General features: G+C 48.9%; 1 protein-coding gene across 12 annotated transcripts in view; it reads right to left on the reverse strand.

Annotated features, from left to right (window-relative positions):
• Positions 1 to 14,119, reverse strand: part of TIAM1 (TIAM Rac1 associated GEF 1) — a 497,838-nt gene that overhangs the window by 122,568 nt on the left and 361,151 nt on the right. For 11 of the 12 annotated variants that reach the window (XM_068270618.1, XM_068270612.1, XM_068270615.1 and 8 more), the window contains 3 exons: positions 12,855 to 12,929; positions 11,169 to 11,339; positions 6,017 to 6,121 (listed from right to left, as the gene is read on the reverse strand). In XM_068270618.1, coding sequence (XP_068126719.1) covers positions 6,017 to 6,121; positions 11,169 to 11,339; positions 12,855 to 12,929 — 351 coding nt within the window. The remainder of the gene's footprint in view (positions 1 to 6,016; positions 6,122 to 11,168; positions 11,340 to 12,854; positions 12,930 to 14,119) is intronic. The other variant, XM_068270623.1, reaches the window with a different exon arrangement.

The raw sequence follows: 14,119 nt of genomic DNA on the forward strand, positions 1-14,119 counted from the left end.
AAGGGCCAAGTGTCAGCGCAAAGGGCCAAGTGCCAGCGCAAAGGGCCAAGTGCCAGCGCAAAGGGTCAAGTGCCAGTGCAAAGGGCCATGCCAAGTGCAAAATGCCAAGTGCAAGCGGCCAAGTGCCAGTGCAAAGGGCCAAGTGCCAGCTGCCAGCGCAAAGGGCCAAGTGTCAGCGCAAAGGGCCAAGTGCCAGCGCAAAGGGCCAAGTGCCAGCGCAAAGGGCCAAGTGCCAGCGCAAAGGGCCAAGTGCCAGCGCAAAGGGCCAAGTGCCAGCGCAAAGGGCCAAGTGCCAGCGCAAAGGGCCAAGTGCCAGCGCAAAGGGCCAAGTGCCAGCGCAAAGGGCCAAGTGCCAGCGCAAAGGGCAAAGTGCCAGCGCAAAGGGCAAAGTGCCAGCGCAAAGGGCAAAGTGCCAGCGCAAAGGGCAAAGTGCCAGCGCAAAGGGCAAAGTGCCAGCGCAAAGGGCCAAGGGCCAAGTGCCAGCGCAAAGGGCCAAGGGCCAAGTGCAAGCGCAAAGGGCAAGCGCAAAGGGCAAAGTGCAAGCGCAAAGGGCAAAGTGCAAGCGCAAAGGGCAAAGTGCAAGCGCAAAGGGCAAAGTGCAAGCGCAAAGGGCAAGCGCAAAGGGCAAAGTGCAAGCGCAAAGGGCAAAGTGCAAGCGCAAAGGGCAAAATGCAAGCGCAAAGTGCAAGCGCAAAGTGCAAGGGCCAAGTGCAAAGGGCCCAGTGCAAAGGGCCAAGTGCAAAGGGCCAAGTGCAAAGGGCCAAGTGCAAGCGCAAAGGGCCAAGTGCAAAGTGCAAAGTGCCAAGTGCAAGCGCAAAAGGACAAGTGCCAAGTGCAAGCGCAAAGGGACAAGTGCCAAGCGCAAGCACAAAGGGCCAAGTGCAAGCGCAAGCACAAAGAGCCAAGTGCAAGCGCAAAGTGCCAAGTGCAAAGGGCCAAGTGCAAAAGGCTAAGTGCAAAAGGCCATTTTGAGACCTTATAGTTTTTGAGAAAATCGATTTTAAAGTTTCAAAGGAAAAAAGTTTACATTTAAATGCAGTAAATGACAGTTACTGTAGCAAACCTAGCGGTAGTGTCAATTTGTAATATCAAAAGAAAGGGCCAAGTGCCAGCGCAAAGGGCCAAGTGCCAGCTGCCAGCGCAAAGGGCCAAGTGCCAGCTGCCAGCGCAAAGGGTCAAGTGCCAGTGCAAAGGGCCATGCCAAGTGCAAAATGCCAAGTGCAAGCGGCCAAGTGCCAGTGCAAAGGGCCAAGTGCCAGCTGCCAGCGCAAAGGGCCAAGTGTCAGCGCAAAGGGCCAAGTGCCAGCGCAAAGGGCCAAGTGCCAGCGCAAAGGGTCAAGTGCCAGTGCAAAGGGCCATGCCAAGTGCAAAATGCCAAGTGCAAGCGGCCAAGTGCCAGTGCAAAGGGCCAAGTGCCAGCTGCCAGCGCAAAGGGCCAAGTGTCAGCGCAAAGGGCCAAGTGCCAGCGCAAAGGGCCAAGTGCCAGCGCAAAGGGCCAAGTGCAAGCGCAAAGGGCAAGCGCAAAGGGCAAAGTGCAAGCGCAAAGGGCAAAATGCAAGCGCAAAGTGCAAGCGCAAAGGGCAAAGTGCAAGCGCAAAGTGCAAGGGCCAAGTGCAAAGGGCCCAGTGCAAAGGGCCAAGTGCAAAGGGCCAAGTGCAAAGGGCCAAGTGCAAGCGCAAAGGGCCAAGTGCCAGCGCAAAGGGCCAAGTGCCAGCGCAAAGGGCCAAGTGCCAGCGCAAAGGGCCAAGTGCCAGCGCAAAGGGTCAAGTGCCAGTGCAAAGGGCCATGCCAAGTGCAAAATGCCAAGTGCAAGCGGCCAAGTGCCAGTGCAAAGGGCCAAGTGCCAGCTGCCAGCGCAAAGGGCCAAGTGTCAGCGCAAAGGGCCAAGTGCCAGCGCAAAGGGCCAAGTGCCAGCGCAAAGGGCCAAGTGCCAGCGCAAAGGGCCAAGTGCCAGCGCAAAGGGCAAAGTGGGCCAAGTGCCAGCGCAAAGGGCCAAGTGCCAGCGCAAAGGGCCAAGTGCCAGCGCAAAGGGCCAAGTGCCAGCGCAAAGGGCCAAGTGCCAGCGCAAAGGGCCAAGTGCCAGCGCAAAGGGCAAAGTGCCAGCGCAAAGGGCAAAGTGCCAGCGCAAAGGGCAAAGTGCCAGCGCAAAGGGCAAAGTGCCAGCGCAAAGGGCAAAGTGCCAGCGCAAAGGGCCAAGGGCCAAGTGCCAGCGCAAAGGGCCAAGGGCCAAGTGCAAGCGCAAAGGGCAAGCGCAAAGGGCAAAGTGCAAGCGCAAAGGGCAAAGTGCAAGCGCAAAGGGCAAAGTGCAAGCGCAAAGGGCAAAGTGCAAGCGCAAAGGGCAAAGTGCAAGCGCAAAGGGCAAGCGCAAAGGGCAAAGTGCAAGCGCAAAGGGCAAGCGCAAAGGGCAAAGTGCAAGCGCAAAGGGCAAAATGCAAGCGCAAAGTGCAAGCGCAAAGTGCAAGGGCCAAGTGCAAAGGGCCCAGTGCAAAGGGCCAAGTGCAAAGGGCCAAGTGCAAAGGGCCAAGTGCAAAGGGCCAAGTGCAAGCGCAAAGGGCCAAGTGCAAAGTGCAAAGTGCCAAGTGCAAGCGCAAAAGGACAAGTGCCAAGTGCAAGCGCAAAGGGACAAGTGCCAAGCGCAAGCACAAAGGGCCAAGTGCAAGCGCAAGCACAAAGAGCCAAGTGCAAGCGCAAAGTGCCAAGTGCAAAGGGCCAAGTGCAAAAGGCTAAGTGCAAAAGGCCATTTTGAGACCTTATAGTTTTTGAGAAAATCGATTTTAAAGTTTCAAAGGAAAAAAGTTTACATTTAAATGCAGTAAATGACAGTTACTGTAGCAAACCTAGCGGTAGTGTCAATTTGTAATATCAAAAGAAAGGGCCAAGTGCCAGCGCAAAGGGCCAAGTGCCAGCTGCCAGCGCAAAGGGCCAAGTGCCAGCTGCCAGCGCAAAGGGTCAAGTGCCAGTGCAAAGGGCCATGCCAAGTGCAAAATGCCAAGTGCAAGCGGCCAAGTGCCAGTGCAAAGGGCCAAGTGCCAGCTGCCAGCGCAAAGGGCCAAGTGTCAGCGCAAAGGGCCAAGTGCCAGCGCAAAGGGCCAAGTGCCAGCGCAAAGGGTCAAGTGCCAGTGCAAAGGGCCATGCCAAGTGCAAAATGCCAAGTGCAAGCGGCCAAGTGCCAGTGCAAAGGGCCAAGTGCCAGCTGCCAGCGCAAAGGGCCAAGTGTCAGCGCAAAGGGCCAAGTGCCAGCGCAAAGGGCCAAGTGCCAGCGCAAAGGGCCAAGTGCCAGCGCAAAGGGCCAAGTGCCAGCGCAAAGGGCAAAGTGGGCCAAGTGCCAGCGCAAAGGGCCAAGTGCCAGCGCAAAGGGCAAAGTGCCAGCGCAAAGGGCAAAGTGCCAGCGCAAAGGGCAAAGTGCCAGCGCAAAGGGCAAAGTGCCAGCGCAAAGGGCAAAGTGCCAGCGCAAAGGGCAAAGTGCCAGCGCAAAGGGCAAAGTGCCAGCGCAAAGGGCAAAGTGCCAGCGCAAAGGGCCGTGCAAAGTGCACTTTGCATTTGACACTTTGCACTTGGCACTTTGCATTTAACACATTGCATGTAACACATTGCACTTGGCACTTTGCATTTGACACTTGGCCCTTTGCACTTGGCCCTTTGCATGGCCCTTTGCACTTTGCATGGCCCTTTGCACTTGGCCCTTTCATTTGATATTACTAAATTTACACTACCGCTAGGTTTGCTACATTAATTGTCATTTACTGCATTTAAATGTATACTTTTTTCCTTCGATTTTCTCAAAAACTATAAGGTCTTTTTGCAAAATATTTTTTTCCTCTTGTACCCACATATTTCCTTAATATACCCTGCAAATTTGGTGATTCTAGTTTGTAAGGGGGCTTAGATATTAAACGCGGAAAAAAAACGGACTTTAGGCAAAAATGAATGCGAAATTATTCTGCGAATTTTCGCCTTTCGAAACGAAAATAGTAATTATTTTTGCGAAAATTCGGCGAAAAGAATATTTGCATTTTCGCTCATCACTGGTTTAGAATGGTCTACTGATGGTTTTTAGTGTACTGATGGTTTGGTCAGTTGCCTCAAAGGGGAATTCACCATTACCAAATGTTTTACACCTGTTTTTAGACCTGGTCTAAACCATTTGGCAATTAGGTGGGTAAAGCAGGGGGGGATGATCAAAAGATGCAATTCACAAACAAGTAGCAAGCTCTCCTCTGCATACAATTAAACTTCCTGCATAATAAATTCAAAAGGTTCCATCCTCACATCTAAAATACCTCACAGAATTACTATACCTACAGAAATCAGCTGGTCTAAAAAGTGGGCGTGGTTACTCCTTGTTTGCCTTTGTGAATTGCGTAATTACTGAATGTTAGACCAGGTCTAAAAACTGGTCTAAAACTTTACACCAAACCATCAGTAGACTAAAAACCATCTGTAGACTAGTCTAAACTGCTTAGTGAATTAAGGCCATTACCTAAATTTCTCAGTTTCTACAATGCTAAAGTTTAACCGCTTCCGGACCTTGATGATTGAAATCTATGCCGTTTCGATCCTCTTATCTTTGCCAGGGTGTAGATTTCAATCATCCTGCCGCCGATCGCATCACTCTCTCCCCACCGCAGATCACTCGCCCTGCAGTCTATATGACAGCAGAGCTGTGTGAGCCGGTCAGGAGCCGATTTCATTGGCTTACATTGATGGACAGCGTCAGGAGCCAATGAAAGCAGCTCCTGACCGGCTCACACAGATCTGTCATAGCAACGGCAGAGAGAGGGACCTACGACTCCAGGATAGCAGCGTGACCGGCGGGTATGTGAAGCGATTAGTCAGGAGGCGCCATTCTTTGGCACCAGCACTCTCTGGTGCTTAAGGGGCCAAAGACTTCTGGTACAAAAGTGGTTAAAGGGAACATGATCCGAGAAGTGTTTCAGGTTCCATACTGTCCTGAGGGTTCCTTAAAGCGGATCCGAGAAAAAAAAAAAAACTATAACAAGTAACTTGCCGATTTATCTAAAGTTTAGATAGTGTACACACCAAATCTAGCTGCAAACAGCTTCAACAGTATATGATTACTTCTTCCTGTGATTCAATGAGAGCAGTCATATTCTGTTTGTAATGATTACACACGAGCAAGCTGATCTGAATCTCCAGCCCTCAGCCTGTGAAAACTTCACTCCCCTCTCCTCCTCCCCTCTGCCTCTGAAAACTCTGCCTAGTAACACCTCCTTCTCCTCATGCCCAGACTGAGCTCCCATAAGGCCTTGCTACATGAGTCTGAGAGTGCCAAGGCACTGGAGAAGCTGTGGGCGAGGCTTGTTTAGTTTATAGAGAATTATTAAGTTTATAAGGGAGTATTAAAAAAAAAAAAAAAGTATTGGGCTCGTGGAATGCCCTATAAACTATATGAAAGGCACACAATTATGCAATGAGTGAAAGTTTATCTCGCATCCACTTTAAGCCCCCTTGATGCCGCTCGTCCTTCGCCATCTCCCCAGGTGGTTCCTGCCCCTGCTGTACGGCCTGGTAGACTAGCAGAGTCATGCCTCTTAGCGCATGCGCGGCTCGGCCCTACTAGGGCGGTGTAGTCAGAGTAATTTTGGGTACCTGGAGTCGGAGGTTTCATAACCTGAGGAGTCAGAGTTTAACCCCCATGGCGGTCTGATTCTTTTTGGATTCAGGGGTCTAAAAGCGATGTCATTTTTTAGCATGCTTTTACCACAAGTACAGCTAGGGATAACCGCTCCTAGCTTGTTTTTTCCACCCCGAGCTGGACTTGTGATAACCGCTAAGGAGGTCAAGTCCAATGATTTTTGTACCAACTGCACAGCCCTGCTACAATGTTATAGTGCTAATACTATGTACAATGTTCTTTGTTCTTTTTTTGTAGCGTCAATTTTTCACTGTAAGTTTGATGTAAAGGAAAGTCTACTGGTACAATGTAAAGCTTATGTTATAATTGTCTTCTAACAAGTACCAATAAGTGTTAAATATGAGATTAAAAGCTGCTCACCAGTTCATAGATTTCCTCGTCTCCCTTGGGTATGTAATGCTTCAGCTCTTTTTCACACAGGAATCTCAGGCGCAGGTAATGAGCTGTGTAATCCAACTGGTGAGTCTGCAATATACACACGGGTTATTGGGACAGAGATACAATGACTTGCATGGGGAGTACAACTAGCACACTATGTACGGAATCATAGCAGTTTCTGAGTTCTCCCCAGAATTTTTTCCAGCCGGGTGGCATTAAGGGCTCGTTTCCACTATAGCGAATCCGCATGCGGGCACTGCACGCGGATTCGCATAGGCAATGTAAGTGGATGGGTCCGTTTCCACTTGTGCGGCTGCGGGAGCGTTTTTTGGTGCGGCAGAAACCTGCACGGCAGAGCCGTCAGATTTCGCGTGCAGAAGGAATGTGCGCGAATCGCCGCTAATGTATCTAATAGGGAAATCGCATGCGGGGTGACCATGCGTTTTTGCCGCGAAATCGCATGCGATTTCGCATAGGTATTAATGTTAATTTACACAGGCAGTGACATGGTTAAATTCGCATATACCTTACCTATGCGGAATCGCATGCGAAATCGCAGCAAAAACGCATGCAGAATCGCACCCGCATGCGATTTCGTCCGCAGTGGAATGCAGGCGATTCCGCACCGCACTAATGGAAACGAGCTCTAAAAAGCAGCCGGGTGGGGAGCGAGGGGAGAATGCAGGGCCAGCACTTCTGTGTGCAGCTCTGCTTAGGTGAGCCAATGACAGCTGGGTGCTCACCAAAACTAGCCGGGCGGAGCGCCCGGCTGAAAGAGTCTGGGGAGAACACTGGTCATCCTCACTACAGGCCTGAATACACTAACGTGCTTCTGTACACCGTTCAGCAGCACATCAATGTTAGGCCTCATTTCCACATTGCTGTCCGTTTTTCAGTAACCTGTATGAGTCGTAATCTGCAAGGACATTACAAAAGTGAGGTTTTCTGATGTACCTCGTAAACATTTGCACGTTGCGGTAGATCGTGAATCCGTAGTGGAGCGCTGCATGGATTTCTGTGCGTTGCGCTCAGAAACGTATTGCAATAGAAGTCATTGCAAAACTGCATTTTGCATGTGTTTGAGATTTGCGTTCCCAGAACGTTTTAAGTTTTTTTGTCTGTCAAAAACCGCATGCTATAAAAAAACACATTGAAAAACACACTTCAAAATGCAAGAGCATAAACCAATAAAACAGTATGCGCGGTTTGGAACACGTATATTGTGAAGGAGGCCTAACAGACCGACACACGTTACTGAAAAGCGGACAGAAGTGTGCTCAGGCCCTACAGAGCTGTTGGAGAATGCAATACTGTCTCCAGCTAAGTTTCAAATCCACACAAGCGATCACAAGGAAAACTATAAGGATTTTGTCCTTACTCGTTATAGCCCATAAAGTTATCCTACTTACTTTTGCACCAAAGTAATGTCATCCATGTAAAGGTGTGTACACATGCCTGATTTCTTCAATCGACGGGCCGTCAGACCCGCCCGCGGGGTGGCTGTTCTGACGACACTATCCTGTGTGTAAAGTCTGTTGTTTGAAGAAATCAGGCGTGTGTACGCGCCTTAAGACACAATTCTCGTGTATCAGACATGCTGGAAAATCTCGGGCTGACATGCTGTATCAGGTGAGCGGCAATAACAGCCTGCACACCGCCCACTCGTACCTCATTCTGGCCCCACGTGACACGCAGCATGTGGGTTGTGTGTGATGTCACACATGCACCCCACATGCTATAACGTCAGCAACCATGTGAAGGTGCACAGGCAGAAGTGCAAGGACGGCGGCAGTTAAAGTATAACTGCAAGGAGTACCAGGGGGGACATATAACATTAGGAGGACAACTGCAGGGGGGCGGGGTCACAAGGCCAATTCCCGCAAGCTTTCATGCTGAAACCGATCAGGAATTGGCCTGCGGTTATTGGCAGCCAACAGATCTCTCTAAAATCAGAGAAAGATTTGTCTCTTGGTCCATTGGCCACCAAAATTGCTAGATGTATGGGGTACCTGTACGCTTACTAATCCTTATGCACTGCAATTAGTGATCAAAAGACAAACAGGAAAGCTGAGGCAGTGCAGCATGTCACTGATAAGCTGCTGAGCAAAGTGCAACACAGTCTATTAACCTTTCCAGTAATTACAGTATATTTTGGTGTACAAGACTACTTATTAACCCTTGAAAATCTTCTGAAAAATCAGGGGTCGTCTTATACGTCGGGTGTCATTGATGCCTATCCTGTTACTGCCTCTCAGATCTCGCTGCTGAGGACTGTAGTGAAGCGGTGCAGGCACACATGTGTGAGATCTGAGAGGCAGAGAAGGAGGTAAATAGGATACAAGGGTGGGCCAGAAGGGTGAAAGAGGCGTGTTTTATGGGCACAGTGCGATCTATTCTTTCATACCGCTCTGATAAACAGGGAGACAAGGAGAGCTGACCAATCCGCTTAGGGAGACCCGGAGAGCTGACCAATCCAAACAGTCAATCGCCTGCATACTGCTATATACTGGCTACCACATACAGTACACCACCAGTATTTGTTCACACATAGCACCAATTTATGATTTTTTTTTTAATTTTTATTTGGTGTGTGTTTTGAAGGGGGGGGGTATTCTTATATGGCAAGTATATCCCAGACTCTATTTTAACTAGAAAAGTTGGGGAGGTCGTCTTATACGCCAGAATATACGGTATCTAGCAAATGCATGTCTGTTTATAGAGGTTAATATGGTGTGCCAGATGGATTAGCACAGAGGGGATAATCTGACTGTAATCTTTCTTTTGGAAATGTGACCCTGGTAAATAATGCAATATACCATATCATTTCCAATCCATGTGATGCAAGCTTTACCCTGTCCCTAAACTGACCCTAAACTGGAATTCAACACATTTAGATAATGAATGAGATCTTTTGGTAATATATCACATTGGGTTAGGGTTCGTTTCCACTAGTGCGGTGCGAATCGCTGGGATTCCACCGCTGACGAAATCTCATGCGGATGCGATTCCGCGGGCGATTTTTGCCGCGATTTCGCATAGGCAGGGTATATGCGAATTTAACCGTCACTGCCTGGTTCAATTTACATTAGTTTTCATGCGAATTCGCACGCGAAATCGCGGCAAAAAACACATGTGCGTTTTCCCTATCAATTACATAGCCTGCGAATCGCCTGCATTCCTCATGCAGGCAAATTCTGCAGGCTCTACCGTGCAGAAAAATCCTGCACAGAAAAACGCTGGAAAAAACTGACAAGTGGAAACAGGGCTATCCACTTGTATTGGCTGTGCGAATCGGCATGCAGACAACACATGCGGATTCGCTCTAGTGGAAACAGGCCCTTACTGTAGGAGTGTTTTAGGATGACAAGATAAGGCATGACTACAAGAATGATGATCGTGTAGTTTCGTGTTTCCACCCCTAGATGGCAGACTTGCATAGGAAATAAAATGAACTGTTCACATTTGCAGAATGTACTGACAAGCTGCCATCAACGGTTGGTAGACAGTGCAGGCAAAGCATAATGTTCATAAAGCGGTTTTGTGTTTTCACCACTAGATGGCAGGCTTGCATGGGAAAAAAAAATACACATCTTACATCAGCAGAATAGTAGCAAGCTGCCATCAAGGTCTGGGAGATAGCACAGGAAAAAGCATAATGTTCATAATGCGGTTTTGTGTTAACACCACTAGATGGCAGACTTGCATAGGGAAGAAAAAAAAAACACTGCTCATATTAGCGGAATGAAAAGCTGCCATCAAGGTCCTAGAGACCATGTATAATGTTTATAATGCAGTTTTGTGTTTCCACCACAAGATGGCAGACTTGCATTGGAAATAATATCCACTGCTCACATTAGCGGAATGTACTGAAAAGCTGCCATCCAGGACTGGGAGCCCCAATCACTTCCATTCTGCAGCAGCATCTCACATGCAAATAAAAAGGAAACGGCCACACTATAACAATATGGCCGCTGAAATGAATCGATACACGCACGATGTGATTACGTCTCATCCTATTCCGGGGGAGCTCACGCTTTCTCCAGCCAATCTGGCTTCCCGCGCAGAATTTAGTAGTGGCCTGGAGGCAAAACACAGACATACTAATCCATGCAAAGCAGCCTAATCCTCTGATTGTAGCAGCATCCATCCCAGCCACCGGCCGAGAATCCCACCCCAGGAGGCGGCCAAGCTGGAGGAGCGCGGGAGCAGACATTAAAACAGATTACGCTGAAATGGGCTCTTAGAGGGTCAGAAACGAGATTTTAATCCTGGATAGACGATAAAGAGGGTCATGTGACCCAGTGACTTCAATTATCTCCATGAGGCTCAATTAATGAGATTTCACTATTGTAATTCACCCGCAAAAGGATAAGAACGTGTAACAGACTCAATCTATCAACCCTAATCACACACACTTCAGAAATGATACAATTATTATGCAACATAACCCGGCCTTTCTACCTATTGTGTACACACACTTCCTCATTCCCATTGTTCTGCCAGAAACTACTGAATATACACCCTATTGCCATGTTACACAGCTTGCAAAGTCTCATGGGATTCTGTATAACAAAACTCCTGCAGTTCAGGGCTTGGAGGCAGATCTCTTAACAAGATCCCTGTACGTTTAAATAGGTAACTCCTCACTAGTCGTCACTGTTGGCTCACCTGATCGTTTCACAGCAGAAAAGAAACCATTTACATCAGGAGTCCCCAAACGTTTTGGGTCGAGGGCCGAGTCAACATACTTCAGACTGCTGGGGGGGGGGGGGGGGGGGCGGAGTATACATAAAATGATGTAGAAGTCTTTGCGGGCCAGACAGTGAAGCATACCCAGGTGACAACCTGCAGTCCAATTGGACAACAGTGTCACCTGATGTCGAATTTGATTGGAAACCAGCAAATTACTGTCCACTGACTAAATTCTATATGCGGACCACCAATATTTAAAGATGTAGCTGACCGCATCTATAATACATTTTGTGAGTGGGGGGCCGGAAAAAAATGCCTCAAGGGGCCACATTCGGCCCGCGGGCCTTAGTTTGAGGACCACTGATTTACATCAACAAAAATAAACTATTGCTCAGGAGCGCCATCTGGTGTCACCATGTGGTAATCATGAAGTGGGAAATACCTTGCAGATGAACTCTAAGGCATCCTTTGCTGTATCCTCGGGATGAATGACGATGAGCAAAGGCTGGTCGTTTGGCAAACACACCCAGGACGGCGTCAGGTATTCCTGGACCCAGATGTCCGTGTCAGGATTGTGAGGGTGGACAGTCGTCAAAGGCACCTCTTTCTCCTTCTGTGTACAAAGGGGGGAGTTTAGACAGTGGCTTTTAAGAATTGTGATTAAAGATAGCCATACATCTAGCGATGATGGGCAGATTTGGCCAAGAGACAAATCTCTCTCTGATCGAATCTGATTAGCAAGAGATCTGTCGGCTGCCCATACTCCGCATGCCGATTCCCAATCAATTTCATGCTGAAATCCATCCGGGATCGGCCTTGTGACGCTGCATCTGGCCACCTCAACGCTATCCCCCTAATGTGAATGTCCCCCCGGTGCCCCGTGCAAGTGACATTACCTGTCTGTGGCCTCTGCTGGCTCCGTGCCACGTGGTTGCCTAGTAACGTGGCCACGTGTGCGCCCAGATCAAGCAAAGGACAAAGAGAGGAAATACATCACTTGCAAGGGCCACCAGGGGGAACATTAAACATCAGGGGGGGACAGCACTGGGGGTTTCATAGCTCCTACCGATATCGCACATTGTTAACGCCGTGCACCCGATCGAGCCTTACAACGTGCAGCATGCGTGATCGAATAATGCGTCCAATTTCGGTCAGGCATGCACTTGGCAGCACTGATTTTCGTCCAGTTCAAATCAGATGGTCGACTGGCCACCAAGTCACCTGATGTATGGCTACCTTAATTTGTTAAAGCAAATCTGAAGCGACCTACAAAAAATAATGATAAAAATAATAAAAGAATAAAATGAATACTTACCTACGAAGAGGGAAGGCTCTGGATCCCGTAGAGACTTCCCAGTCCTCTCTCTGTACTCATTCCAACCACATCACTTTGTGTCCCCCAGACCTTCCAAAGATGGGCATATCCGTACTGCACATGTGCAAGCCTGGACTCCCGCATGCACAATACCGATCCGCTGGTCTTTGGAAGTACACAGAGACGGAGTACTTCCGGTACCTGCACAAGAGTGCTTAAGAGTTATTTGACCAACCTGATCGAATAACTTCACTGGGTGACAGCGGTGGAACAAGGTCACGGAAAGAAGACCAGGAAGGCTCTATGGGAGGGGTTCCCAATGTGTCCATTGTGATCCACTGGTCGGTCGCGAAGGACTGCTTGGTGGATCGCGATCGGGCATGGTGACGAGAATGCTGAAGTTGTGCTGGACGCCAAGTGCCGAAACTGCCGAAGTGAAGGCTGCGAGTACAAGTGAAAGCTCACCCAGATTTATAAAAGGCATTGAAATATATTGCCCAATCCAATAATACTTCAAAGTGTTATCCTTTAGGCCCCTTTTACACTTAATGCGTCACCACATCCTGTCACCAGAGCAGTGGTAGACCTATGGGACTATCACACTGAACACGGTGAGTCATGGGGTGTCAGGTCCCGGCACAGTAACGCACTGCATACGGTGTGTTACCGGATGACTCACGTATATTTCAGAAGTGAGGCACCTTCTTAATGGAAAGTATGCTTCACTCATTTGAGGCTTCTTGGGTGGCGTACAGTGCGATTGTTAAAAATCACCAAGTATAAAAACAAGAGACAGTTCTTTCAAAACGTTACCTTGTCTTCTGATGTTGTATCATCGAAAATCCCTTCCAACGATTTCTTGACAGTTTCTGAGCCCTCATTGAACACCTGGCAAGACAAATGAGACAGCTAAATAAACAAATAGAAAAATAACAAAAAAACACCCAACACAGAAGTCTGATATTGGGCTGGAGGCAACATAGCTCCAAGTGGTAGGAGAATGGAGAAGCATGATTTTTGGACAAACTGGAGGCAATAATAATGGAGAATATAACCAAGTAAAGCATGCCAGGCATGAGGGATGGAAGATATCGCATCCAGTCACGAGGGATGGAAGATATCGCATCCAGTCACGAGGGATGGAAGATATCGCATCCAGTCACGAGGGATGGAAGATATCGCATCCAGTCACGAGGGATGGAAGATATCGCATCCAGTCACGAGGGATGGAAGATATCGCATCCAGTCACGAGGGATGGAAGCTACCGCATCCAGTCACGAGGGATGGAAGCTACCGCTTCCAGTCACGAGGGATGGAAGCTACCGCTTCCAGTCACGAGGGATGGAAGCTACCGCTTCCAGTCACGAGGGATGGAAGCTACCACTTCCAGTCACGAGGGATGGAAGCTACCACTTCCAGTCACGAGGGATGGAAGCTACCACTTCCAGTCACGAGGGATGGAAGCTACCACTTCCAGTCACGAGGGATGGAAGCTACCACTTCCAGTCACGAGGGATGGAAGCTACCACTTCCAGTCACGAGGGATGGAAGCTACCACTTCCAGTCACGAGGGATGGAAGCTACCACTTCCAGTCACGAGGGATGGAAGCTACCACTTCCAGTCACGAGGGATGGAAGCTACCACTTCCAGTCACGAGGGATGGAAGCTACCACTTCCAGTCACGAGGGATGGAAGCTACCACTTCCAGTCACGAGGGATGGAAGCTACCACTTCCAGTCACGAGGGATGGAAGCTACCACTTCCAGTCACGAGGGATGGAAGCTACCACTTCCAGTCACGAGGGATGGAAGCTACCACTTCCAGTCACGAGGGATGGAAGCTACCACTTCCAGTCACGAGGGATGGAAGCTACCACTTCCAGTCACGAGGGATGGAAGCTACCACTTTCAGTCACGAGGGATGGAAGTTACCACTTCCAGGCATGATGGATGGAAGCTACCACATCCAAGTATGAGGGATGGAAGTTACAAATTGGCTGGATGCACCAGAAGGGAAAACAATAATAAAAAAATAAAAAAAAATTCAGGACACATTTTATAAAATTTGCTTGATTTA

This window comes from Hyperolius riggenbachi, chromosome 2 (assembly GCF_040937935.1).
Source record: "Hyperolius riggenbachi isolate aHypRig1 chromosome 2, aHypRig1.pri, whole genome shotgun sequence".
NCBI lineage: Eukaryota > Metazoa > Chordata > Amphibia > Anura > Hyperoliidae > Hyperolius > Hyperolius riggenbachi.